This window comes from Lucilia sericata, unplaced genomic scaffold (assembly GCF_015586225.1).
Source record: "Lucilia sericata isolate MDLA Ls3-8-SP2 unplaced genomic scaffold, ASM1558622v1 Contig000643F_arrow, whole genome shotgun sequence".
Taxonomy (NCBI): Eukaryota; Metazoa; Arthropoda; class Insecta; order Diptera; family Calliphoridae; genus Lucilia; species Lucilia sericata.
The window spans coordinates 70,707-97,387 of NW_023994649.1; the positions used below are offsets into that span (position 1 = coordinate 70,707).

At 32.0% G+C, this 26,681-nt stretch overlaps 5 protein-coding genes across 5 annotated transcripts; all 5 read left to right on the forward strand.

The window, feature by feature from the left end:
* Window positions 1–2,169: 2,169 nt before the first annotated feature.
* Window positions 2,170–2,967, forward strand: LOC119606985. The gene has a single exon (XM_037960671.1). The coding sequence runs from the start codon at window positions 2,282–2,284 to the stop codon at window positions 2,684–2,686; it is 405 nt and encodes a 134-aa protein (XP_037816599.1). The 5' UTR covers window positions 2,170–2,281; the 3' UTR covers window positions 2,687–2,967.
* Window positions 2,968–7,303: 4,336 nt separating this feature from the next.
* On the forward strand, window positions 7,304–8,510 carry LOC119606988. The gene is made up of 3 exons (XM_037960672.1): window positions 7,304–7,486; window positions 7,554–8,042; window positions 8,107–8,510. The coding sequence occupies exons 1-3, from the start codon at window positions 7,433–7,435 to the stop codon at window positions 8,449–8,451; spliced, it is 888 nt and encodes a 295-aa protein (XP_037816600.1). The 5' UTR covers window positions 7,304–7,432; the 3' UTR covers window positions 8,452–8,510.
* Window positions 8,511–11,297: 2,787 nt separating this feature from the next.
* LOC119606981 lies at window positions 11,298–12,280 on the forward strand. Its single transcript, XM_037960665.1, has 3 exons — window positions 11,298–11,383; window positions 11,438–11,923; window positions 11,989–12,280. The coding sequence occupies exons 1-3, from the start codon at window positions 11,330–11,332 to the stop codon at window positions 12,175–12,177; spliced, it is 729 nt and encodes a 242-aa protein (XP_037816593.1). The 5' UTR covers window positions 11,298–11,329; the 3' UTR covers window positions 12,178–12,280.
* A 372-nt stretch (window positions 12,281–12,652) lies between these two features.
* LOC119606983 lies at window positions 12,653–18,154 on the forward strand. Its single transcript, XM_037960668.1, has 3 exons — window positions 12,653–12,953; window positions 13,024–13,485; window positions 17,528–18,154. Exons 1-3 carry the CDS (start codon window positions 12,891–12,893, stop codon window positions 17,891–17,893), a joined length of 891 nt encoding a protein of 296 aa, XP_037816596.1. The 5' UTR covers window positions 12,653–12,890; the 3' UTR covers window positions 17,894–18,154.
* Window positions 18,155–22,886: 4,732 nt separating this feature from the next.
* On the forward strand, window positions 22,887–24,054 carry LOC119606989. Its single transcript, XM_037960673.1, has 3 exons — window positions 22,887–23,047; window positions 23,123–23,608; window positions 23,670–24,054. Exons 1-3 carry the CDS (start codon window positions 22,985–22,987, stop codon window positions 24,000–24,002), a joined length of 882 nt encoding a protein of 293 aa, XP_037816601.1. The 5' UTR covers window positions 22,887–22,984; the 3' UTR covers window positions 24,003–24,054.
* The last annotated feature ends 2,627 nt before the right edge of the window (window positions 24,055–26,681 follow it).

Sequence of the window (26,681 nt, forward strand, 5' to 3'; positions counted from 1 at the left end):
AGACAAATTATTGATGAATCACAGAACAAAGACGAAATATTTATTTAAAAAATATCTAAAAAATATTTCTAATTTGAATGAAGTTTGGTAATGGGGTGTTAAATATAGACAAATTTGTTATATTGAAAACAATGATAATGTAATAAAGAATTCATATTAAGTATACGACGACTTCAAAATTAGCTATCTATTTATATAAACAATATAGACTAAGTAACTAACTAACTAACTAACTAACTAACTAACTAACTACTAACTAACTAACTACTAACTAACTAACTAACTAACTAACTAACTAACTAACTAACTAACTAACTAACTAACTAACTAACTAACTAACTAACTAACTAACTAACTAACTAACTAACTAACTAACTAACTAACTACTAACTAACTAACTAACTAACTAACTAACTAACTAACTAACTAACTAACTAACTAACTAACTACTAACTAACTAACTAACTAACTAACTAACTAACTAACTAACTAACTAACTAACTAACTAACTAACTAACTAACTAACTAACTAACTAACTAACTAACTAACTAACTAACTAACTAACTACTAACTAACTAACTAACTAACTAACTAACTAACTAACTAACTAACTAACTAACTAACTAACTAACTAACTAACTAACTAACTAACTAACTAACTAACTAACTAACTAACTAACTAACTAACTAACTAACTAACTAACTAACTACTAACTAACTAACTAACTAACTAACTAACTAACTAACTAACTAACTAACTAACTAACTAACTAACTAACTAACTAACTACTAACTAACTAACTAACTAACTAACTAACTAACTAACTAACTAACTAACTAACTAACTAACTAACTAACTAACTAACTAACTAACTAACTAACTAACTAACTAACTAACTAACTAACTAACTAACTAACTAACTAACTAACTAACTAACTAACTAACTAACTAACTAACTAACTAACTACTAACTAACTAACTAACTAACTAACTAACTAACTAACTAACTAACTAACTAACTAACTAACTAACTAACTAACTAACTAACTAACTAACTAACTAACTAACTAACTAACTAACTAACTAACTAACTAACTAACTAACTAACTAACTAACTAACTAACTAACTAACTAACTACTAACTAACTAACTAACTAACTAACTAACTAACTAACTAACTAACTAACTAACTAACTAACTAACTAACTAACTAACTAACTAAACTAACTACTAAACTAACTACGACTAACTAACAACTAACTAACATAACTAACTAACTAACTAACTAACTAACTAACTACTAACTAACTAACTACTAACTAACTAACTAACTAACTAACTACTAACTAACTAACTAACTAACTAACTAACTAACTAACTAACTAACTAACTAACTAACTAACTAACTAACTAACTAACTACTAACTAACTAAACTAACTAACTAACTAACTAACTAACTAACTACTAACTAACTAACTAACAAACAAACAAACAAACAAACAAACTAAGTAACTAACTAACTAACTAACTAACTAACTAACTAACTAACAAACAAACAAACAAACTAACTAACTAACTAACTAACTAAGTAACTAAATAATATTCATAAGTCCAACATTTCAATATGTTACAAACGGAAAGACATAATCAATATACTCCCATCCTTTTCGGACAATGATAATTTTTATGCAATAATTTACAAAAAAAAAAAAAATAATAATATTTTTTACATTTTGAAATAATTGTTGAACATAAAAGGAAATGTTTTGTAGCAAATATTATATACACTCGAAGCAATCGTCGTCTATCTTAAAGCTGTTTAAATATGTATTCGGAAATGAATGTAGGTGGTAAGCAGTGCCACTGTCAGTGTTAAATTTAACAAGATTTGTTGATGCTGATTTTTAAAACGTCTGTAAATAGTAAACAAATTTAAACAAAAACAATAACGAAAAGAAAACAACAAAATTATATTTATAAAATAGCAACTCAAGGGGGCGCGTATATTAAAAGTGATTTAATAACGTCATCGTTATATTTTCTATATTGTCTAAAACAAATTATTATTATTTGTGATTTGTTTTTGTTAAATTTTTACAAAACAGAAAAAAAGTAGTTAAACCACTATTCCGGTTTAAGAAAATAAAATTTCATATTTTAATACTCGGAACACAGCTTACAAAATAACAGTCTAGTTTTGAAACGCAAACGAAACGGTTGAAAAATATCCGGTGAAATTGAAATAAGTAAAAGGAAATTCAAAAAAAAAATATATAAAATGCCTTTAAAAAAGAAAGACGATTACATACCCATTAAATGTGAAGGCTGGAATGGCAAATTTGTTTATCCACCCGGTTCTACAAATAATGTATCAAAAGTACGTCGTTACAATCAAAATATAACCGATACCCAAAATTTCTATGGCTACTGCAATGAACCCATAATTTTACCCACTGAATGGGATGGTACGTTTAAAAAAAGTGGTGAAGTTTTGATGCAGCAGGAACGTAATCGTTCAGATGATTCTAAATACTTTCAATACAATACTGAACCCACCATTTTGCCGACTTCGTGGAATGGTGAATTCCAAACGGATCCCAACGATGTGCGTATATTACCCGAAAGGAATTTCTCCGATCCTCGTGATTACGCTGAAGCTAATCGTTTTAAGCGTGTAAATTAGATGTTGGGTGAAAGGGAAGTTAATACTCAACAGATCTAATTTAAATACTAAGGGAATATTGAAAATTTGTTTTTAATTAAAACATGTTTCTGTTTGTTACTTTTTTTGTTTAAATCATTAGTTTATTATTAGATTTTAACATAACATGACGTAGTTTTTAAGACAAATTATTTATTTTTAATTTTAAATTATAATAAAAAAAACGAAAAAAAAAATTAAATTGTTACTACTACAATATTATGTAATAAAAGCAATAATAATAATGATAATAATTAAATTTGTTTATTATTTATTTTTTGTTTGGGTTCAGTGTGGGTTTTATTTGTTAACTTGCTAATAAGTAAAGCAAAGACTTTCTATTCACGCTACATTAGGCAATGTTAGGAGCAACAGATTTAAATAATTGCAACACGAATTTATTTTAAATTTAATATGGCTTAAGCTCGTAATATTAATATCGCTATGTAACTTTTTTTATTAAGCTAAATTCACTTAACAAATGTTCTGATGATTAGTCTTGAATTGGACCTAGCTCCCTTATTGGGTTTCTTTGATAAAATGATTCACAAACTGTCAAATTTCCGATTCTATATATTGATTTTTTCATTCCATTTGTAATACTGGTCGTAAAATCAAAAAGTATATACATACATGCATATGGGGGATTCCATGTTAAGTGACCCAAATTTTTAAACAGTTCGGGATGAAACCGATTGGAGAAACGATATTTCTTACTCAGAAACGTCTTGATCGATGTTGTTGAAAAATTGTGTCTAAAGAAGACATCGGTTTCAAAAGATGGGTCATTTGACATGAAATCCCCCATATGTACATATATTCTAGGTCATTATTATATTTAAAATAGTCGGTCTAAATGAAATAAGCTAGATATACATTATAAGATCGTACAGTTAAATTGTAGAAATTATACGAAAGGTTAAAATTATACTACTTGGTAAGCTTTTGTGACGACTCACCACCGCCCCATTGTGCTTCTTACACGCAAGTGGCAATTTACGTATATTGGAACTTCCAGTCCAGTATACGTGCACCTTGCTCAAGTACTTGAGCTATCAAATCTCTGACCATTGCTGCCCCGTTTCTTAACTTCCGAGATGAAAAAAAAAACATCACTTCCGTTTACAAGCACGCGGATGGAATGGCCTCTGTTGAGTCGGCAACAGCACATAGAGACTTAACCGCTAGACCGAAATACGAATCCATCAAATAAGCCGAGACTTTGTTCTTCTGGTATAAACTGAGTTTACTCTGAAAATACCTGGACAAGGAAGGAAAATTCAATGGTATCACTTTCATCCATCAGCATTGAACCCAGCACACTTCTCATTAATCCGACAAAGAACAACACACTTACTCCAGGTATACGTCTGGGCAAGGCCCATATACCCCTACATTTCTCCTGTATCATATACAATTAACACCAACTGAATTCCAACGCTTAGTCGCACACTCACTCCTCTGTGGGGTATCTGTTGTCGTTCGGCAACAGCACCGAACCCGAAATGAAGATTTAACCGTGCATCAGTCACTTAACCGCAACTCACTATTCCCGCGAATTTGGGTTTAAACCACAGCCACTACATGGATCCCCAAGGAACCTCAACCAACTGACCAGCCAGGACAAGTCATGCGGGCAACTGGCCACCCGTAGTACCAGATTATGTGGTTCTCTTATTAGACCCCATGTCAAATCATACTAAGGACTAGTCGAGGAGTGAAGTGACATCATTAGTTTATAGTCCCGTCAGACTGTAGGTACTATTAGCACCTCTTTACCGCGGGATTGCAATACACCAAGATAAGGCTCTTTCATCAAGGAAACATGACCCGGGGGACAAGTACTGTACAGTTCTCATTTTCAGAAAAAATTGTTTAAAGGTTTATTATTCGGTAGAATGGCTATGATATAACTATATAGGTCCGTAAGCGGGGCAGAATCAAGCAGAATAAGTAGTTTATTAACAATGTCAAAATTCGATCATGAAATTTCGAATCAAATTTCCTTAATAATGTTAAGATTATCTTATTTCAAACTAAATCGGAACAAAATCTTTAACACTTCAGATTTTTGGTTCTAGTTATTCGGCACGATGTCTATAACACACGTTCTTGATTTATTTTGTTGCACAATTTTATTTTTCTGTTTTTTTATTTAATAATAAACGTTTAATTTGTAGTTTACCGTTATGGAAACTGAAAAAATGTGTCATACGCCAGTGGGTGTATAAATCAAATACTACATTCTAATAATTAAAATTGAAACTTAAATAAAAGCAAATAACGTCAAAACGAGTAATAAATTTTAATTATGTGTAAATTAGAAAATATTTATTTATTTGTGTACTTGATTGTATTTGCACAAATGTATTAAAATGTTTTAAATTAAATTATTATTAAACTAAACTATTTTTAATTTTTTTAATGAACAATTACATAAATAGGAAGAAACACATCTTTGGCAAAAATGTCAAATTTTGACCCACTGTAACTAATAACTCTTTGGCAAAAATTTCAAACTTTGACCCATTGTCACTTATAAAGTTTTTGACTTTTAGACCCTAATTTAGGTTGAAATCAGTGCATTATTTTAGATAGCCCCCATACAACCGGACATCAAAAATAGGGCTATGAACTTTATATATGGGCAATTTCGTGTCAAGTGACCTAACTTTTTTTCCGATTTGGATGTGCTGACGACGTTGTGCTTCTTATTTAAGCGAACTCATGGAATCAGCCCTCAGCGTTCTACTATCATGGGCCAAGGAAAACGGTCTGGGTGTCAACTCGGCCAAAACTGAACTGGTTCTTTTCACCAGGAGGTGCAAAATTCTAGAATTCAGAACTCCGCATATGGATGGTACCATTCTGAATACTTCAAGCGAAGAAAAATATCTTGGCGTAATTTTAGACTCTAAGCTCACGTGGAAACGTAGTACTGAGAGTCGAATGAAGAAGGCATTATGTGCCTTCTATATATGTAAGAAAACTTTGGAAAAAGATGGGGTCTTAAACCATACATTGTGCACTGGATGTACACCGCGGTTATAAGACCCATTCTGACCTATGCAGCTCTTGTTTGGTGGAGAGCGGTGGATTCTAAGACTTATCTCTCTACTGTAAATAGCATGTCTTGCAATCACTGGATGTTTGAGCTTCACCCCTCAGGCTTGTCTAGAGACGATGATATATACATCAAATGCACTTCTGCTAAATCTGCTCTACAACTTAAACAGTCGAACGGATTGACCGCATTGGTCATGGCACCATCCTACAAAAGATAGACAGGCCAATCATGGGGCAGGAAACAGACTACATTCTATCTACACTGAATTTTAATAGGTCATTCAAGACCACAGTACCGACAAGGGATGATTGGGCCGCGAACACTGTCCTAAGTGACGACGTGATCTCAATCTATACTGATGGCTCAAAGACAGAAAGGAGCACGGGATCGGAAATCTTTTCCGAAAAACTAAATCGTCTACTGTCTCTTCGACTACCTGTCACCTGCAAGGTCCTTCAGGCAGAGATATCCGGGAACTAAAACTCGAAAATTCGACTATACATATATACTTGGACAGTCTTGCATCAATCAAGGCTCTTAACTTCAATGTTATTAAGTCGAAATGTCTGCTGAATTGTTTTCAATAATTGGCACAACTGACACAACATCACGTTGAGTTGATATGGGTTCCAGGACATGAAGGCATCCGGGGAAATGAAATATCTGATGAATGTGCAACCAAAGGGTCGTCCTTAGACTTAACACTTGCGCAAATGGATAGTCACACTCCCCTAACGACCCTATAAAAATTGCTAGATGAATGGGCTTTGAGTGAAACGGAACTCAGGTGATCAAATATCACCACTTGTAGAATGTCGAGACTGCTCTGACACACTCTAACAACAGAGTGTGTCAATAAAACATCATCGGTTTTATTAAAAGCACCGTCTGGTTTACACGGAGACCGAACGAACCAAGTAGTCAACGAAATTAGGGAGGGAAACCATTCTCTCTATGTTAGGGAATGGTAATTCTAAGGGTATCACAATGGGTCACGAGACCTCCGAGTTTTATACAAGCTTAAATTAGATTGCCAATTTTCGTATTGGGGGCATTATTTGAACCCAGCCCCCCTACAAAGGTGAAATTTTAGAAAATATATTTTATATATAGATAAAGAAATGATTATGCGTTGTGATAATAAAGTTTAACAAAATTTCATTTATAATTGTAGTTTAACTAAACTTATAGTTTAATTGAAAACCGTTCTACCCTCATTTTAACTGATAAGACAGGTGAAATATTTTCCCATATATAAAAAGTATGTATCTTAAAGAAGAAAATAATAAAACCTTAATTTTAAATAAATATATAGCAACACTTAAACAATTAAACACTTGCGAATTTATCAATGGGAAGTGAGAAGAAAAAAAATTATGTAAACAGAAACAAATTATTAAATTTAATTCATATTTATGAAGCAATAAAATATTTTAAACTGATAAGACAACAAACCGACAATGGCATCGAAGTAAAAAAAAAAGTACCCGAATTAGTTTAAAGAATTTTCACCAGAAAAATTATAAAAATAGATGTTAAAGATATTAAGCGATAAGAAAAAGTTTCAAAACTGTGATATATAAAAAGCTGGAAAATATAAGAATTATTTAGTGATTTTAAGACAATTGGCAAGAGAATAGTATTAAAATTGTTTTTAAAAAATGTTTAAATTAATTGGAGTATTAATACTAAGTGTGGTGGTGGCAACGGCACAGGTAAGTTATAAGAGCAAAAGGATTCTTATAAAAGTATAGACATTTTCAAAGCAATATTTCCCTTTAGGTTCAAAATGTAACCGCCTTAAGTAGTAATAATCAACAATCGAGCTCTGTAGCTCGTACCGATGATTATATCAATCTCAATCGTCTGCAGTACGCCAAAACTTTACAGGAATACGAGAATCAAATCAATAAATTTAGACAACTCTATGCCGGACGTGTCGATGGTATTGAGATACAAGAAGCTATGTTAATCGATAGTTTGGTGCAAAATGAAGAGCGTTTAAATCCCCAAGAACTTTTAAGTGATTTCAGCAAAGAATGTGTCACCAAATATCGTTCTACAATACCAACAGTGGCATATACTAAATCTTCTATCGCTAGTTGTAGAACTACAGCCACTAATCAGGTCAATAGTTTATTAACTAATCCCACTAACACTAAGAATTCCTTACAAAACTATTATACCAATTATTTCGAAAAGGAAATTACGAATTGTGGCAAGAAGTTTGATAATAAAACAGCAAATTATACCTTATGTGTTACCAGTGTGGTGAGTATTTGAAAGAAGTTCCTTTGAAAATTTGAAAAATACTTACGATTTCCCTAATTTGTAGACCACCACTACCAATACCTATACGATCAACAATCAAAAGACCTTTGCTACACAAATGGACTCAGCCGACTGTTCGTCGAATGCCAATATTAAGAAAGCTTTAGATTGCAGTTTCCTGGTTATAAATCGCACAATTACCCAAATCGCTGAGGTCAATACCTTGATCAATAAGTGTCTGATGGGTCAAGATGATTGCAGACAATGCAATCAAGGTTATACCTGTTCAGATGTGTTTTACTTGCGTTATTCCGAAGTGGATTATAAAAATGAAACCATGCGTAATCCTTTCTATGGTCGGGAATACTTGAAAGATTGTTTAATGTTGGAGATTAATCATAATTCTTAAATTTTTTATATTTTAATGAAGTTTAAATAAATGCCTATTAAAATGGGCTACTTAGCAAATGTTTATGTTTGTTTTATCTCAAAAAGTTTATAAGACAAGTCGAATATATGAATAAGTAATAAAAACTCTGATGGGTCTTATGGTCCATTGTGATACCCTTAGAATTACCATACTCTTATATTGAGAGAATGATTTTCCTCCCTAATTTCGTTGACTACTTAGTTCTTGCGGTTCCCATGAAAACCAGCCGATATTTCTAATAAAACCGATCATGTTTACTAGTGACGCATCTCTAAGACAGTCCAGATTATGGAAAAGAGCTTTACCTAGATATGGTAATATGTGCTCTTGTAAGGCTGGGTAGTCACATAGAAGATGTTGTACTGATTCCTCTTCTTCCTAGTCCAAACAGCTTCTACAGTAGCTATAACGTGGGTAGCCCATACGTTCCGTTCATATGTCCAATCATACAGTGGCCAGTAATTATACCAGTGAGAAGCCTAAAAGACAAGAGAGTCCTAGTCCTATCCGTTGTCAGTATGGGCCAGAGCAGTCCCGATATTCTACAAGTGGTGATATTTGACCATCTGAGTTCCGTCTCACTCAAAGCCCAGTCATCTATCAATTTTGATGGGGTCACCAGAGGAGTGTGAATATCTCTTTGCGCAAGGGTTAAATCTTCGACCCTCATGTCCTGGAACCCATATCAACTCAACGTGATGTTGTGTCAGTTGTGCCAATGATTGAATACAATTGATAAGACATTTCGACTTAATAACATTGGAGTTAAGAGCCTTGATTGTTGCAAGTTTATATATGTATAGTCGAATTTTCGAGATTCTTCTCGCTGCTGTATCGATCTTCCTGAAAGGCTGTGCAGGTATCAGGTAGTCGAAGAGACAGCAGAAGATTCAGTTGTTCGGAGAAGATTCCCGATCCCGTGCCCCTTTCTGTGTTTGAAACATCAGTGTAGATTGAGATAACGTCGTCCCTTAGGACTGTGTTTGCGGCCCAATCATCCCTTGTCGGCATTCTGGTCTTGAATGACTTATTTAAATTTAGTGTTGATAGTATGTAGTCCGTTTCCTGCCCCATGATTGGCCTGCCCATATTTTGTAGGATGGTGCCATGACCAATGCGATCATGCTTCAGTCCGTTCGACTGTTAAAGTCGTAGAGCAGATTAAGAAGAAATGCATTTGTTATATGTGTCAGGGGGAGTTATATTTAGCATCGTCTCTAGACTGGTCTGAGGAGTGGAGCTCATAGCCTTTGTACCTTTTTTAGAATAGAGAGGTGAGTCTCCGCCAAACAAGAGCTCTGTAGGTCAAAATATGTCTTATGACCGCGGTGTACATCCAGTGTACAATGTATGGTTTGAGACCCCATATTTTTCCAAAGGTTTTCTTACATATATAGAAGGCACAAAGTGGCTTCTTCATTCGACTCTCAGCATTACGTTGCCAGGTGAGCTTAGATTCTAAAATTTGGCTTCGTTTGAGGTATTCAAACGTGGAGGTCTGAATTCTGCGATTTTGTATCTCCAGGTGAAAAGAACCAGTTCGGTTTAGGCAGGGTTGATAACCAGACACTATTTCCTGACCCATGATAGCAGAACGATGAGAGTTCACTTAATTTTGAAAGAAATTTCCCTTGAATAAGAAGCACAACGTCGTCAGCATATGTGACTACTTTGAAGCCAATCCTACTGAGTCTGAAAAGGAGTGGAGAGATGACACCACCTTGTGGTGTGTCTCTTGTCACAACTTCTCTTGTATTGCCAATACCCATACTCGAGTTAATGGCCCTACTCTTGAGCATGTTTTCTGTCCAATTTTTTATCCGCCGATCAACACCTAGGTCACCCAGTGCGTCGATTATTGTGGATATGTTCACGTTATTAAACGCACCTTATATGTCCAAGAAAGATGCCATAACATACTCTTTTATGTCAAGTGCCTTCTCTATAGTTCCGTCAACGTCATGCAAGGCTGTCTCCACCGACTTCCCTTTGAGGTATGCAGGTATCACAGAAATTATCAGGAGAGATAACGTTCCTGACATGGATCGAATATAATTAATTAATTTGAAGCGAATATTAACCAACATACTAAAGGAATATGCGACCAGACATTAAGCCATAATATTCGATCATACTAACTACTACTAACATTGGGTCGGTACCAAGACCAGGGCTCAAATTATGGCATACGATATCGATCGAAATCTCCATTTAGATTCTATTGAGATTTCGATCGATATCGTATGCCGTAATTTGGGCCCAGTTGATAACTGCTTAGAAAATAATGTTTTGGCCACCAGTCTATAGTCTAGACGAAGGACGCCAGAAAAATTCTGACTCATATCCATTTCTAATCAATTGAACAAATTTTGAAAATTTTGCGGAATTTATCATCTCCCGTTTTCCTCTCCTGGAACTTGTTTGTACTTGCTTGTACTGTTGTAACTGATAAAGGGACGCAATTAGATACTCATTGAATTTCATAAGTATCTGGATATTGATAAATAAGGGGAAATGATATAATATTTATTGTAAAGTATGATGAATATTGGGCCATATTTGGTCCTAGCCATCAAATAAAATTATATTAACGTTCATAATTGTCTTCAAAAACTCATGTTAAAGAAAACATGTTACTTACTCGGTGTCAAACTTTCACCATAAACCTAAAGCAATCAATCAGTTTTATTGATAAGCCAACAGACAAAGGAAACGTAAAAAAGATACCCGAATTACCAGAATGAATTTTCTCCAATTAAATGATAAGATTTTAACTGTTATAAGTATAAATATTTAAGAAAAAATGTTATTAAATTGATGAAATTTGGAAAGAATAGTACTAGAACTCTATTAAGAAATGTTTAAATTATTTGCTGTAATTTTGTTATTTGTAGTCTTAACAAAGGGTCGGGTAAGTTATTTGTAAAATTTAATATTCACTATAATATTAATACAAACCTTACAGATGGAAAATGAAATCACTTTCACCACTAATTCCAACAGCAGATCAGTAGCTAATATCGATGAATATATCAATCAAAACCGTCAAAAATATGCCAACATGTTGCAAGATTATAACAATCGTTTGAATATTTTTCAAAAAGTTTATAATGCACGTTTAGATGGAATTGGAATACAACAGAATATGCTAACAGATAGTATGCTACAGAATGAAGGAAATTTAAATTCGTTAGAAGGTTCTAATGAGTCCACCAAAGAATGTGTCATCAAATATCGGTCTACCCTACCTACAGTAGCGGACACTAAAACATCTATTTTAAGTTGTGTAAATATAGCCAAAAATCAGTATAGCAATTTGCTAAATGAACCTGAAAATACCAAAATGTATTTAATAGGCTATTATTACGGTTATTTCGATATAAAGCTTAGAGATTGTAGCGAGAATTTGGACAATACATCGGTTAATTACAATGATTGTGTTACAAGTGTGGTGAGTATTTTAAAGTTTTCTCCAGTTTCAATTTTATACTGTTTTTTTTTTTTCTTTCATTAAAGATTAACACTTCAAATATTTTTACTACCAGTAATCAAAATAATTTTGATACACAAATGTCTGCAGCCGATCAGTCATCAATTGTTATTATTAAAACAGCTTTTGATTGTAGTTTTCAGATAGAAAAACGTACAATTTCTTTAATCGTTGAGGTCAATAATTTGATTAGTAAATGTCAATTGGGACTATAGGATATTGGAGATAATGCGGGCAAGGTTTTGCCCTTTCTTCTTATGCCTATAATTAAACCAAAATCTAAAATTATTTAATTCATTAATGGTATAAATTAAATATTCGATAACAATAAAATTTAAAATTATTTAATTCATTAATTAAATGAATTAAATAGTTTTGTTGAACATGTTTAAAATTATAATTGGTTTGTGTAAATTTTGGATGTTTCGAGACAAAACATTATTGACTCAGAATGAAACTTTGGACAGTGGATGAATAAAACTCTATGGAGATCCTCACACTAGGGTCACTAAAGTTCAAAGTAGAGTCAGTCCAAATTTCAACTGAACAGTTTTTTTATAATGAACCATAGGTAATACAAAATGTATGTTAAATTAAATTATTTTCACGTTTTTTCAATTGGTCAAGGGTTTCCATATAAAATATCAGTTTTTGTTTTAAAAAGTTCAATTTAAAGTAAAATGTTTTAAAAAGTATTTTTGTACCGTATATAGATAGAAGTCATATTATAGTTAATTGGAATAAAATATTAGTTTAAAAATAAATATATAATTAAAATCCTGTGAATTGTTTTTAAACTTATGAGACAACAAACAGGACATTGAAATTTTTACACCCTTTTGTTCAAGACCTCAAAATTTAAAAAAAGTAATATTAAATAAATAAATAAATAAAATTAATATAAATTTGCTAGCAATTGTTAACGAAAATGTACAATTTAATTTCAATATTTGGAATGTTATTTTTAACTCTGGCTTTAGCAGTACTACCGGTTAGTTACATATGTTTTAAATTTTTCCAAATTACAAATCCATGATAATAAGTACAAAAACTTCTTACAGCCTCAAATTTATAACCGTTCTAATGATTATGTCGATGATTATATTTATCTAAATAAATTACATTTTGCTAATGTTTTACAAAATTGTGAAGTAAAACTTAAAGATTTTACAAAACTTTATGAAGATCGTATCGATAAAATTAATGTACATGATGATTTGCTGATTTATAAACTATTCATATATGAGCAAATTTTAAAAGGTTTGGAAGTTTTAAGTGATTTGAATAAACGTTGTATTGCGAAATATCGCCCGTTGATACCCTCGTCATCGGCTACTAAGCAGTCCATCAGGAATTGTACACAGGGAATCAATGACAAATTCAGTACCTTCTTAATTAAACCTCAAAAAACTAGAGATGGGTTGTTTTCCTATTACAACAATAATTACGATAGGGAGATCTCAAATTGTCGCAAAAAATTTAGTCCATTTTCGATGGATTTTATTCATTGCGTTACCAGTGCGGTGAGTATTTTTAAAATATCTATTTATTTAATAAATATTTTCTAGTCATGCTAAGAAAAAACACGGTTCAAATTAGATAAGGACCCAGAAAAGGCATGATTCAGTATTTGAATAATTTGTTCAGTACTTTTTGAAATCGAAAAACACCGTGGTACCCCCACGACATATTCGGTACTTTTTCTAACATATAAACTTTTGATAAATAGCTAATATACTAGTCTAGCCTATAGTCTAGTCTATAGTCTAGTCTATAGTCTAGTCTATAGTCTAGTCTAGTCTAGTCTATAGTCTAGTCTATAGTCTAGTCTATAGTCTAGTCTATAGTCTAGTCTATAGTCTAGTCTATAGTCTAGTCTATAGTCTAGTCTATAGTCTAGTCTATAGTCTAGTCTATAGTCTAGTCTATAGTCTAGTCTATAGTCTAGTCTATAGTCTAGTCTATAGTCTAGTCTATAGTCTAGTCTATAGTCTAGTCTATAGTCTAGTCTATAGTCTAGTCTATAGTCTAGTCTATAGTCTAGTCTATAGTCTAGTCTATAGTCTAGTCTATAGTCTAGTCTATAGTCTAGTCTATAGTCTAGTCTATAGTCTAGTCTATAGTCTAGTCTATAGTCTAGTCTATAGTCTAGTCTATTGTCTAGTCTATAGTCTAGTCTATAGTCTAGTCTATAGTCTAGTCTATAGTCTAGTCTATAGTCCAGTCTATAGTCTAGTCTATAGTCTAGTCTATAGTCTAGTCTATAGTCTAGTCTATAGTCTAGTCTATAGTCTAGTCTATAGTCTAGTCTAGTCTAGTCTATAGTCTAGTAGTCTATAGTCTAGTCTATAGTCTAGTCTATAGTCTCTATAGTCTAGTCTATAGTCTAGTCTATAGTCTAGTCTATAGTCTAGTCTATAGTCTAGTCTATAGTCTAGTCTATAGTCTAGTCTATAGTCTAGTCTATAGTCTAGTCTATAGTCTAGTCTATAGTCTAGTCTATAGTCTAGTCTATAGTCTAGTCTATAGTCTAGTCTATAGTCTAGTCTATAGTCTAGTCTATAGTCTAGTCTAGTCTATAGTCTAGTCTATAGTCTAGTCTAGTCTATAGTCTAGTCTATAGTCTAGCCTATAGTCTAGTCTATAGTCTAGTCTATAGTCTAGTCTATAGTCTAGTCTATAGTCTAGTCTATAGTCTAGTCTATAGTCTAGTCTATAGTCTAGTCTATAGTCTAGTCTATGGTCTAGTCTATAGTCTAGTCTAGTCTATAGTCTAGTCTATAGTCTAGTCTATAGTCTAGTCTATAGTCTAGTCTATAGTCTAGTCTATAGTCTAGTCTATAGTCTAGTCTATAGTCTAGTCTATAGTCTAGTCTATAGTCTAGTCTATAGTCTAGTCTATAGTCTAGTCTATAGTCTAGTCTATAGTCTAGTCTAGCTATAGTCTAGTCTATAGTCTAGTCTATAGTCTAGTCTATAGTCTAGTCTATAGTCTAGTCTATAGTCTAGTCTATAGTCTAGTCTATAGTCTAGTCTATAGTCTAGTCTATAGTCTAGTCTATAGTCTAGTCTATAGTCTAGTCTATAGTCTAGTCTATAGTCTAGTCTATAGTCCTAGTCTATAGTCTAGTCTATAGTCTAGTCTATAGTCTAGTCTATAGTCTAGTCTATAGTCTAGTCTATAGTCTAGTCTATAGTCTAGTCTATAGTCTAGTCTATAGTCTAGTCTATAGTCTAGTCTATAGTCTAGTCTATAGTCTAGTCTATAGTCTAGTCTATAGTCTAGTCTATAGTCTAGTCTATAGTCTAGTCTATAGTCTAGTCTATAGTCTAGTCTATAGTCTAGTCTATAGTCTAGTCTATAGTCTAGTCTATAGTCTAGTCTATAGTCTAGTCTATAGTCTAGTCTATAGTCTAGTCTATAGTCTAGTCTATAGTCTAGTCTATAGTCTAGTCTATAGTCTAGTCTATAGTCTAGTCTATAGTCTAGTCTATAGTCTAGTCTATAGTCTAGTCTATAGTCTAGTCTATAGTCTAGGCTATAGTCTAGTCTATAGTCTAGTCTATAGTCTAGTCTATAGTCTAGTCTATAGTCTAGTCTATAGTCTAGTCTATAGTCTAGTCTATAGTCTAGACTATAGTCTAGTCTATAGTCTAGTCTATAGTCTAGTCTATAGTCTAGTCTATAGTCTAGTCTATAGTCTAGTCTATAGTCTAGTCTATAGTCTAGTCTATAGTCTAGTCTATAGTCTAGTCTATAGTCTAGTCTATAGTCTAGTCTATAGTCTAGTCTATAGTCTAGTCTATAGTCTAGTCTATAGTCTAGTCTATAGTCTAGTCTATAGTCTAGTCTATAGTCTAGTCTATAGTCTAGTCTATAGTCTAGTCTATAGTCTAGTCTATAGTCTAGTCTATAGTCTAGTCTATAGTCTAGTCTATAGTCTAGTCTATAGTCTAGTCATAGTCTAGTCTATAGTCTAGTCTATAGTCTAGTCTATAGTCTAGTCTATAGTCTAGTCTATAGTCTAGTCTATAGTCTAGTCTATAGTCTAGTCTATAGTCTAGTCTATAGTCTAGTCTATAGTCTAGTCTATAGTCTAGTCTATAGTCTAGTCTATAGTCTAGTCTATAGTCTAGTCTATAGTCTAGTCTATAGTCTAGTCTATAGTCTAGTCTATAGTCTATTATAGTCTAGTCTATAGTCTAGTCTATAGTCTAGTCTATAGTCTAGTCTATAGTCTAGTCTATAGTCTAGTCTATAGTCTAGTCTATAGTCTAGTCTATAGTCTAGTCTATAGTCTAGTCTATAGTCTAGTCTATAGTCTAGTCTATAGTCTAGTCTATAGTCTAGTCTATAGTCTAGTCTATAGTCTAGTCTATAGTCTAGTCTATAGTCTAGTCTATAGTCTAGTCTATAGTCTAGTCTATAGTCTAGTCTATAGTCTAGTCTATAGTCTAGTCTATAGTCTAGTCTATAGTCTAGTCTATAGTCTAGTCTATAGTCTAGTCTATAGTCTAGTCTATAGTCTAGTCTAGTCTAGTCTATAGTCTAGTCTATAGTCTAGTCTATAGTCTAGTCTATAGTCTAGTCTATAGTCTAGTCTATAGTCTAGTCTATAGTCTAGACTATAGTCTAGTCTATAGTCTAGTCTATAGTCTAGTCTATAGTCTAGTCTATAGTCTAGTCTATAGTCTAGTCTATAGTCTAGTCTATAGTCTAGTCTATAGTCTAGTCTATAGTCTAGTCTATAGTCTAGTCTATAGTCTAGTCTATAGTCTAGTCTATAGTCCAGTCTATAGTCTAGTCTATAGTCTAGTCTATAGTCTAGTCTATAGTCTAGTCTATAGTCCAGTCAATAGTCTAGTCTATAGTCTAGTCTATAATCTAGTCTATAGTCTAGTCTATAGTCTAGTCTATAGTCTAGTCTATAGTCTAGTCTATAGTCCAGTCAATAGTCTAGTCTATAGTCTAGTCTATAGTCTAGTCTATAGTCTAGTCTATAGTCTAGTCTATAGTCTAGTCTATAGTCTAGTCTATAGTCTAGTCTATAGTCTAGTCTATAGTCTAGTCTATAGTCTAGTCTATAGTCTAGTCTATAGTCTAGTCTATAGTCTAGTCTATAGTCTAGTCTATAGTCTAGTCTAGTCTATAGTCTAGTCTATAGTCTAGTCTATAGTCTAGTCTAGTCTATAGTCTAGTCTATAGTCTAGTCCATAGTCTAGTCTATAGTCTATGGTCTATAGTCTATAGTCTAGTCTATAGTCATGTCTATAGTCAAGTCTATAGTCTATATTCTAGTCTATAGTCATGTCTATAGTCTAGTCTATAGTCTATGGTCTATAGTCTAGTCTATAGTATGGTCTATAGTATAGTCTTTAGTGTGGTCTATAGTCTAGTGTATAGTGTAGCCTATAGTATAGTCTATAGTGTAGATTATACGGTAGCCTATATTCTAGTTTATAGTCTAATCTATAGTCTATAGAAAATTATAATCAAAATACATTCCATTCTTAAAAGCTATAAAATGTTTTAACTCTAGTATTATTTTTATTTTTACGTTTTAGACCTCCAGCACAAATATTTATGCGATAACCAATCTAAAGAAATTTAAATCCCAAATGCATTTTGCCAAATGTTTAGCCGACAAATTAATGGAAAGAGCTGTTGATTGTTCATTTGATCTACAAAATCGTACAATTTCCGCAATTTCGGAATCCAATGCTTTGATCAATAAATGTATAGTGAACGAAGATGTGTGCCAACCCTGCAATCCCGACCATTTATGTTCCAATCCAATTTACGTGGATGATTTCTCATTTACCGAAAAAGCAATTATAATGAATCCTTTCTATCAACAACACCACTCCAAAGATTGTTTTATATACATTAAACGTAAAGACTCAATTTCAATAGGAAATACATATGGATAAATAAGTAGTTACAATTTTACATTTTATGGATGTACATAAGGTGGCCCCAAAACAACAATTTTGAGAAACTATATCATTAAATGAATTAAACTTTCATTTTCGCTAGAATCATTTGTACTTTATTTCCTCCCCATAAAAACGGGGTCACCCTAGTGTACATACATATATAGTATGTGTATATATTTACTTTGTTTTTATTTACTTTTGATAATTAAGTATGTATTTGGAATTTTCAATTAGTAAAATATTAATGACTATAATCCAAACATGTTTTTCAATAAAATATTTTAAAGTCATGTATTAATATTATGTTCCTTTTACACACTGTAACTTGCTAATTTAGTCCTCGTTGCATCTAACGGTTTCGCATTTGTCAGGTTAACTTACTCAAGGTCGCATCCCTTCACAGTTATCACACTATAACATTTTAAGAGCACCAGCTTACCAATATAAGAAGACAAAAAAGACTTAAATGATTCTGTAGAATTGGGTATATATGTATATAATGGATTCAAAACTCTATTCTAATAATCTTTCTGATGTTGATAAATATCTTTTATTTACTTACTTACATATGTAATTGATTTTCGGAAGTGGACCAATTATGGACCGATCCATGTTTTATTTGGTAATACAATTTCTGCTGATATCAAATTTATATGTGCGGATTTCGCAGATTCGCAGATTTCAACATATACCCGGACAGACACACAGACGGACATTTGAAAACAAACTTAACTAAAAAGTGGGTTTTCGTAGTCGGAGATGAAGGGTATAAAAACATGTGCAAGTCAATCCCATTATTAAACATTTTTAACCTTTTCGGTTAAAAATCTTAAAATTGTTCAACAGTATCAGATAACTAACATATAACAACACTGAGTGTTATTTAGATAAAATCCTACACCGATATTGTCGATCTTCAATATCACTCAAAGCTTATAGAGGTAATATTTTTAGATTTTGATGCATTTTTCGTTGTGTTACTAATTAAATGACCTTTATCTTTGGTGAGAAATATTTGATATCAAAAATCTAATTATATCCTACACCACAATAGTGGGTGTAAGATATTAATTATACCCTCCACCACCATCTGTGGTGATAGAGGGTATATATAACTTTGTCATTCCGTGTGTAACACCAAGAAATATTCATCTGAGACTCAACAAAGTATATATATTCTGGGTCCTTATGAAATTCTGAGTCGATTTAGCTATGTCCGTCTGTCCGTCCGTCCGTCTGTCTGTCTGTGTAAAACACGCTCACGTTAAATCGAAGCAATATAATTTAACCAAATTCACCCAAAACATTCATTATTATCCGGTACAGTTTGGTATTGAAAATGAGCAAAATCGGTTCACATTGGGAAAAGTTATGAATCAAAATTTAAAACAACCTCGAAAAAAATAAGCATTTCTTACACATTCTGATGTAATTTTCTCGAAAGTCATCATACATTCGTTTCTACACAAGATATTTCTTTCTGCTGAAAATTGCCAGAATCGGTCCATAATTTCATATACCTCCCATACAAAAGTGCATATTGCCGGAAAATGAGTTTTTTGTTAATAACTTTCGTCAGAATGTTGATATCTTCACAAAATTTTACAAATTAAAATCTTATGTTAATAGAATTCATTAAGAGAAAAAATTCTCTGGATTGGTCCATAATTGGACATAGCTCCCATACAAGATCCCCTCCCGAAAATCACTTAAACGCGCATAACTCATTACTAAATTAAGATATCCATATAAAATTTGGAATAAGTATTGCTCACATGCACAGAAATATTACTGTGAAAGTTTTTTCCGATCGGTCCATAATTAGTCATAGCTCCCATACAAGGTCCCCTCCCGGAAATCACTTAAACGTGCATAACTCATTACTAAATTAAGGTATCCATGTAAAATTTGGTACAAGTATTGCTTATATGCACGGAAATATTACTGAGAAATTTTTTTCCGATCGGTTCATAACTGGTCATGGCTCCCATACAAGGTCCCCTCCCGAAAATTACTTAAACGCACATAACTCATTACTAAATTAAGATATCCATATAAAGTTTGTCATAGGTATTGCTCATATATAGAGAAATATTACTGTGAAATTTTTCTCCGATCGGTCCATAATTGGTCATAGCTCCCATACAAGGTCCCCTCCCGAAAATCACTTAAACGAACATAACTCATTACTAAATTAAGATATTCATACAAAATTTGGTACAAGTATTGCTCATATGCACGGAAATATTGCTGTGAAATTTTTTTCCGATCGGTCGATAATTGTTCATAGCTCCCATACAAGGTCCCCTCCCGAAAATCACTTAAACGCACATAACTCATTACTAAATCAAGATATCCATATAAAATTTGGTACAAGTATTGCTCACATATACAGAAATATTACTATGAAATTTTTTTCCGATCGGTCCATAATTGGTCATAGCTCCCATACGAGGTCCCCTACCGAAAATCACTTAAACACACATGACTCATTACTAAATTAAAATATGCATATAAAGTTTGTCACATGTTTTGCTCTCACATATATAAATATTACTATGAAATTTTTTTCCGATCGGTCCATAATTGGTCATAGCTCCGTAGAAGGCCCAATCCCGAAAATCACTTAAACACACATAACTCATTACTAAATTAAAATATCCATATAAAGTTTGGTACAAGTATTTCTCTCACATATAGAAATATTACAAGGTCCCCTTCTGAAAATCAATTAAACGCACATAACTCATTACTAAATTAAGATATCCATATAAAATTTGGTACAAGTATTGCTCACATATACAGAAATATTATTATGGAAGTTTTTTTCGGATCGGTCCGTAATTGGTCATAGCTCCCATACAAGGTCCCCTCCAGAAAATCACTTAAACGCACATAACTCATTACAAAATATTGATATATATACATTTAGCACAAATATTGCTCTTATATACATAACTTACACTATAAAATTGTTTAGCAATCAGTCCATATTTGGTCATAGCTCTCATACTAGGTCCCCTCCAGAAAATCACTTAAATGCACAATATTCATTACCAAATAATGATATAGATACAGAATTTTGAAATTTTGTCTTTATATATGTACATAATTGGTCATAGCTCACATACAAGGTCCTTTTCCGAAAATCTCTTAAACGCACATTACTCATTACCAAATAGCACAAATATTAGTTTTGTGTACAAAAATTATATTTCAAGATTTTTTCACGATCGGTTCATAGCATGGGTGCGGTCGGTCCCATACATGTTTCCCTTCAGAAAATCACATAAATACTCATAACTTATTACAAAATTAAATAAATCTTGGGATTTTTTCTATTTAAGACATGAGAAAACTAATTTCTACAAATATTTGATCAATTAGAAAAGTATTAATATCAAAGTAGCTGGTGGAGGGTATTTAAGATTCGACTCAGTCGAATATAGCACTCTAACTTGTTTTTATATAAGGTTGCATCATGATGATTTTCAGAAGAGAATCTTTAATGGTGTCTTGAGTATATAATTATTGTCAAATCTGATCTCAATACTTAATGTTTCCACATTTCAAGGAAAATATACTAATGTTGCGATCCTCAAGTTTTTTTTTGTAGAACTAGTTTAAGTCCAATTTGGTGTTTTAAAGCCAGCTATGAGAGTTTAAAGTCATTTTCTAAAGGGGATGTTATATGCAGTCCCGATTTTCGGGATATATACAACTAAGTTGTTATGCCTGTCTTAACAGTTTTAATCAAAACTAAATACTTTTATAAGAATATTAATTCATATTTGAATTGGTTGAAGTCGGTTCATTTTTTTCGATTAATTACCACTTTATAGTTAAGAATTATTGCGATCGCTATATCGGATTATTATAATGTATGAGAACTGTACAGCTATTGGATATTAATATGACTAATTTTATTCAACAATTAGATGTCGCCTCTATAGTGATGTTGATCAGTGGTTCATGTCTTAACTTATCTATTTTTTTGAAATACAGGTGTCAGCACCATATATAATTGATCGTTTTTCATAATTTAAAGATTTTAATACATAATTTTTAATCCCAAAAAAGTTTTAAAAAATTATAAAAAATATATATATTTTGATATTGATCACGCAATAGGCCTCAAAACCCTTTAATAATTACTATTAAAACTTAATGGGTTATTATTTTTTTATATCAACTATACGAATTTTACATAATAATATATATATTTAGCATGGATCTGGATACATTGGTATCAAAAAATTCCTTAGAAAACTTACAAATAACGGGAAAAACATATTTTTTAATTATTTTTTTATCTAACTTACATACACAGAGGAAAAAAAGACGTTTTAAAATTATACACGTCTGGTACCAAATTGACACCAAAGTGTTTATAATTTTTCAATAACATTCGTTGCCAAAGTATGTACGGATAGTTGTCATACCAATAGCAAATATATAAAAATCACACGGCGTTATCAAATCAACAGAAAATAATAATGTATTACCAAAGTGACAACGCTATATTGTCAAACAGAACGTTGCACTGTCGAAATGACTACGATTCGTTGTCGAAATTACAACGAAGAATTGCCGAAATGACACAAAGCGTAATCGAAGTGACAACAATGCATTGTTGTAATGACAAAGATAAGTTGTCAAAATTATAACTGGATGTTATTTAAATTTTATACACATCCGTTGTCTAAATGTTAACAAGCATGGTAAGTTTCCGGTTTAATTTTAGTATTAATCATCAAGAATAAAGAAACCACTCAATATTAATTAAAAATTATAGAAGTTTTATAACATTAATTTGAATATAAAGTTTCTATTGACAATATTGTATGGCAATTTATCAATAAAATATAAATCATTCAATTTTAACTGATAAAAAATTCGCCTTAGTTAGAAAATCTTTTCCATAGAAATACTAGCGATAAGATTGATAAACAATATATTATAGAAAAAAATGTATATAAAAGAACCGGGAAATGTTTCAAAAGTAGTTTAGTTATTGCAGAACTTTGGCAAATAACCAACAGTATTAACAACTTTTAAATAAATTAAAAATTAAAGATTTTAAACATGTATAAAATAATTACGGTTTTATTCCTAATTGTCTTGGCGGTAGTGGCAAATGGAGAGGAGGTAAGTTTAAATAACTTATTGCATATTTAAGTAAACGGCTGACTTTAATAGCAATACTACTTTACTTTATTATAGACTCAAAATTTAGATCTGTACAATTATGTGATCAATTATAATACATCAGTACGTACTGATGAATATATCAATATGAATAGACAACAATATGCTAAAAATGTCCAAGACTATGATAAACAAATTGAAGTGTTTAAGCAATCCTATGCCGCAAGTCTTGATACCATTAACATACGACAGGACATGTTGATCGATACTCTTGTTCAGACAGAACAAAAACTAAATCCTTTGGAAATTTTAAGCAATTTAAGTCAAAAATGTGTTTCTAAATATCGCTCCTCAATACCAACCGTGGCTGCTACCAAAACCAAACTTAACAATTGTGTCACCACTGCCAATCAACAACTTAATAGTATGCTTAGTAGTCCTCTAAGCACCAGAAATTCTTTGGAAAACTATTATAAGAATAACTTTGAAAGGGACATTGCCTCCTGCCAAAAAACTTATAATGCATTACCCTTAAACTACACCATGTGTATTACAGATGTGGTAAGCGATTTTTATTTTTAATTAAAAAGTCTGTTATTTCATACAAGTAACTTATTTTAAGGTTAACGCCGCTAACAGCTATACAATCAACAATCAAAAGAATTTTGCCACCCAAATGAATGTTGCCGAATGTTCGGCGAAAGCTAACATCAATAAAGCTTTGGATTGCAGTTATATAGTTGAAAAACAGACCATCTCTTCCATTGCTGAGGCCGAAACTTTAATTCAAAAGTGTCTGGCGGGTCAAGATGAGTGCAAACAATGTAACCTATATTCATGCTCCGAAGTTCATAACATGAAACGTTATGAAATCAGTTATACCAGTAAAACTATGGAAAATCCTTTTTATGGACGTAATGATATTAAAAATTGCTTAATGTTGCAAATATATTAGAAAATTATGTTTAATTTTTGAATAAAAATTATGTTTAATTTTTGAATAAAAATTATAAAATGTATAAATAACTAGCTATACCCAGTGTGCTTTGCTACACTAAAAGCACTTACACATGGAAGATGCCACTCAAATTATTGCATGTTCGGCAATTTTTCCGAATTTAATTAATATGTTAGGGGCCAATCCCCCCATTGAAAGTCCGCCAATTTTGCACATTAATGTCAAAGTTCTTCATGTAAAATTTGAAGATTCTAGCTTCTACAGTATCTCAGATATACAAATTTTTCTATATAATTCATATGGGGGTTCCAAGCCACCCCCTGATGAAAGTCCGCTTTTTTTCCCAAAATTATCGGATGAATATGAAAGTCCTTTTTGAAAAATTTTAGGAATCTAGTTCTTTTAGTTTCTTAGATAAAATATTTTGTTGTATTTAATTCATATGGGAGGTGCTACTCCCCCCATTGGTAGTCCGCCAATTTATTACCCAAAATATTTCCATGGATGCTAAAGTTCTTCTTGCAAAATTGTAAGCTTTTAACTCTAATAGTTTCCAAGATAAACGAATTTGTGTATTTAATTAAGGAGGTGCCACTCCCCTACGCCACTTTTTATCCTAACTAATAACATTGAGACTTATGTGGCTTCGACCAAATTTGAGGGCTCTAACTGTTACATTTTCCGAGATATACATATTTAATATTTTCTTAATATGGAAGGTGCCACGCCCACTATAGTCATTCCGTCCATTTTGTCAAAAAAAATATTCTTATGGATGTCAAAGTTGTCCGTGCAAAATTTGTGAACTCTAATTGTACCATTTTCCAAGATATATGACTTTTAATAGCTATTAAGTAGGCGTGGCAACTCGCCTACTTGAAATTTTAAAATAAAAAGTAGCCTATAGTTCCTTCCAGATATACAGGAAGGTACTGTTAAAATTTCAAGAAAATCGGTCCAGTCGTTTAGCCATCTATAGACTTCAAACAAACAAACAAATCCACAAACAAACCCACAAACAAATAAACACACATTCTTTACATCGAATATAAGTTCCCGACACTTTACGCCTGAAATTCGGTAGGAAGATTTACGTTCCTATAAAAGTTTCTTAGGTTTTGGCTCGTAAGAAACTTAAGCTATGTATACGTCATAGGGTTAATTATTGTCCGATCCATATAAAATTTGATAGAGATTTTGACTTCATCGCTATATTCGTATTTTTAAGCCAGTAATGAGCGTTAAAGAAATTTTTTGAAGGGGGTCTTATATGGGGGTTAGGAACTAAATAAAATTTAATAGGCAGATTTTGGCTCGCATGATACTTATGTGTGTCCAATTTCATCGCTATATTCGTATTTTTAAGCCAGTAATGAGCGTTAAAGTTATTTTTTAAGGGTAGCTTATATGGGGTTATGGTTAAATATTGACCGATCCATATAAAATTTGATAGAGATATTTTGACTCGCATGAAACTTATGCTTGTCGAATTTCATCGCTATAATCATAGTTTTAAGCCAGTAATGAGCGTTAAAGTCATTTTTTTGAAGGGACCTTATATGGAGGGTAGGGTCAATTATGGACTGATCCACATAAAATTTGATAGACAGATTTTGGCTCTCATGAAATTTATTTGTGTCCAATTTCATTGCCATATTAGAATTTTTAAGTCAGTAATGAGCGTTAAAGTAATTTTTTGAAGGGTACCTTATATTGGGGTTAGGGTTTATTATTGATCGATCCATATAAAATTCGCATGAAACTTATGTGTGTCGAATTTAATCGCTATACTCCTATTTTTAAGACAGTAATTTGAAGGGACCCTATATGGGAGATACGGTCAATTATGGACTGATCCATCCATATAAAATTTGGTAGAGAGGTTTTGGCTCATTAGGGACTAACTTATTTTAAATTTCATTGCTATACTCGTATTTTGAAGCCAGTAATGAGAGTTAAAGTCATTTTTTGATGAGAACCTTATATGGGGGTTAAGGTCAATTATGGACCGATCCACATTAAATTTTCTACACAAGTTTTGGCTCGCATGGAGCTTATGTGTGTCGAATTACATTGCTATACTCGTATTTTTAAGACAGTAATTAGCGTTATAGTAATTTTTTGAAGAGGTCTTTATATGGGGTGGGTCAATTATGAACCGATCCGCATAAAATTTTATGTCAAATTTCATTGCTATACTCGTATTTTTAAGCCAGTAATGAGCGTTATAGTCATTTTTTGAAGGGGGGCTTATTTGGGGGTCAATTATGTACCGATTCACATTAAATTTGGTACACTGAAAAAAATCCATGCCTAATATATACGAAAAATGTCGTACATTGTACGAATCGCTCGTAATATATACGAAATTGTACGAAATATTTTAGTGTAATGCAAAATAATCTTGGAAAAATTAATTTACATAAATTGAAAAAAGTGAATTTTGAATAAATATGGTAAAATTTACCAAATATTAATTTATGCCAACATTTTTGTTCATTTTAAAATATTTTTTCTAATTTTAGTTCAAAATTATTCTCCACACGAATTTTTAATTTTTTTTATGAAAATAATTCGGGAATAATATTATACTTTTTCTTAAATTTTATAAAAATGTTGTAGTTTTATTTAATGATAATTTAATTTATATCATTATGTTTAATTTCGCTAAAATTT

Excerpts from the sequence above, each read along its gene's own strand:
- LOC119606985 (XM_037960671.1), top strand. The coding sequence starts at position 2,282 with ATGCCTTTAAAAAAGAAAGACGATTACATACCCATTAAATGTGAAGGC.
- LOC119606988 (XM_037960672.1), top strand. The coding sequence starts at position 7,433 with ATGTTTAAATTAATTGGAGTATTAATACTAAGTGTGGTGGTGGCAACG. Across the intron at positions 7,487-7,553 it reads TGGTGGTGGCAACGGCACAG|GTTCAAAATGTAACCGCCTT; the intron begins GTAAGTTATAAG and ends ATTTCCCTTTAG. Across the intron at positions 8,043-8,106 it reads CCTTATGTGTTACCAGTGTG|ACCACCACTACCAATACCTA; the intron begins GTGAGTATTTGA and ends CCTAATTTGTAG.
- LOC119606981 (XM_037960665.1), top strand. The coding sequence starts at position 11,330 with ATGTTTAAATTATTTGCTGTAATTTTGTTATTTGTAGTCTTAACAAAG. Across the intron at positions 11,384-11,437 it reads TAGTCTTAACAAAGGGTCGG|ATGGAAAATGAAATCACTTT; the intron begins GTAAGTTATTTG and ends CAAACCTTACAG. Across the intron at positions 11,924-11,988 it reads ATGATTGTGTTACAAGTGTG|ATTAACACTTCAAATATTTT; the intron begins GTGAGTATTTTA and ends CTTTCATTAAAG.
- LOC119606983 (XM_037960668.1), top strand. The coding sequence starts at position 12,891 with ATGTACAATTTAATTTCAATATTTGGAATGTTATTTTTAACTCTGGCT. Across the intron at positions 12,954-13,023 it reads TGGCTTTAGCAGTACTACCG|CCTCAAATTTATAACCGTTC; the intron begins GTTAGTTACATA and ends AACTTCTTACAG. Across the intron at positions 13,486-17,527 it reads TTCATTGCGTTACCAGTGCG|ACCTCCAGCACAAATATTTA; the intron begins GTGAGTATTTTT and ends TTTACGTTTTAG.
- LOC119606989 (XM_037960673.1), top strand. The coding sequence starts at position 22,985 with ATGTATAAAATAATTACGGTTTTATTCCTAATTGTCTTGGCGGTAGTG. Across the intron at positions 23,048-23,122 it reads TAGTGGCAAATGGAGAGGAG|ACTCAAAATTTAGATCTGTA; the intron begins GTAAGTTTAAAT and ends ACTTTATTATAG. Across the intron at positions 23,609-23,669 it reads CCATGTGTATTACAGATGTG|GTTAACGCCGCTAACAGCTA; the intron begins GTAAGCGATTTT and ends ACTTATTTTAAG.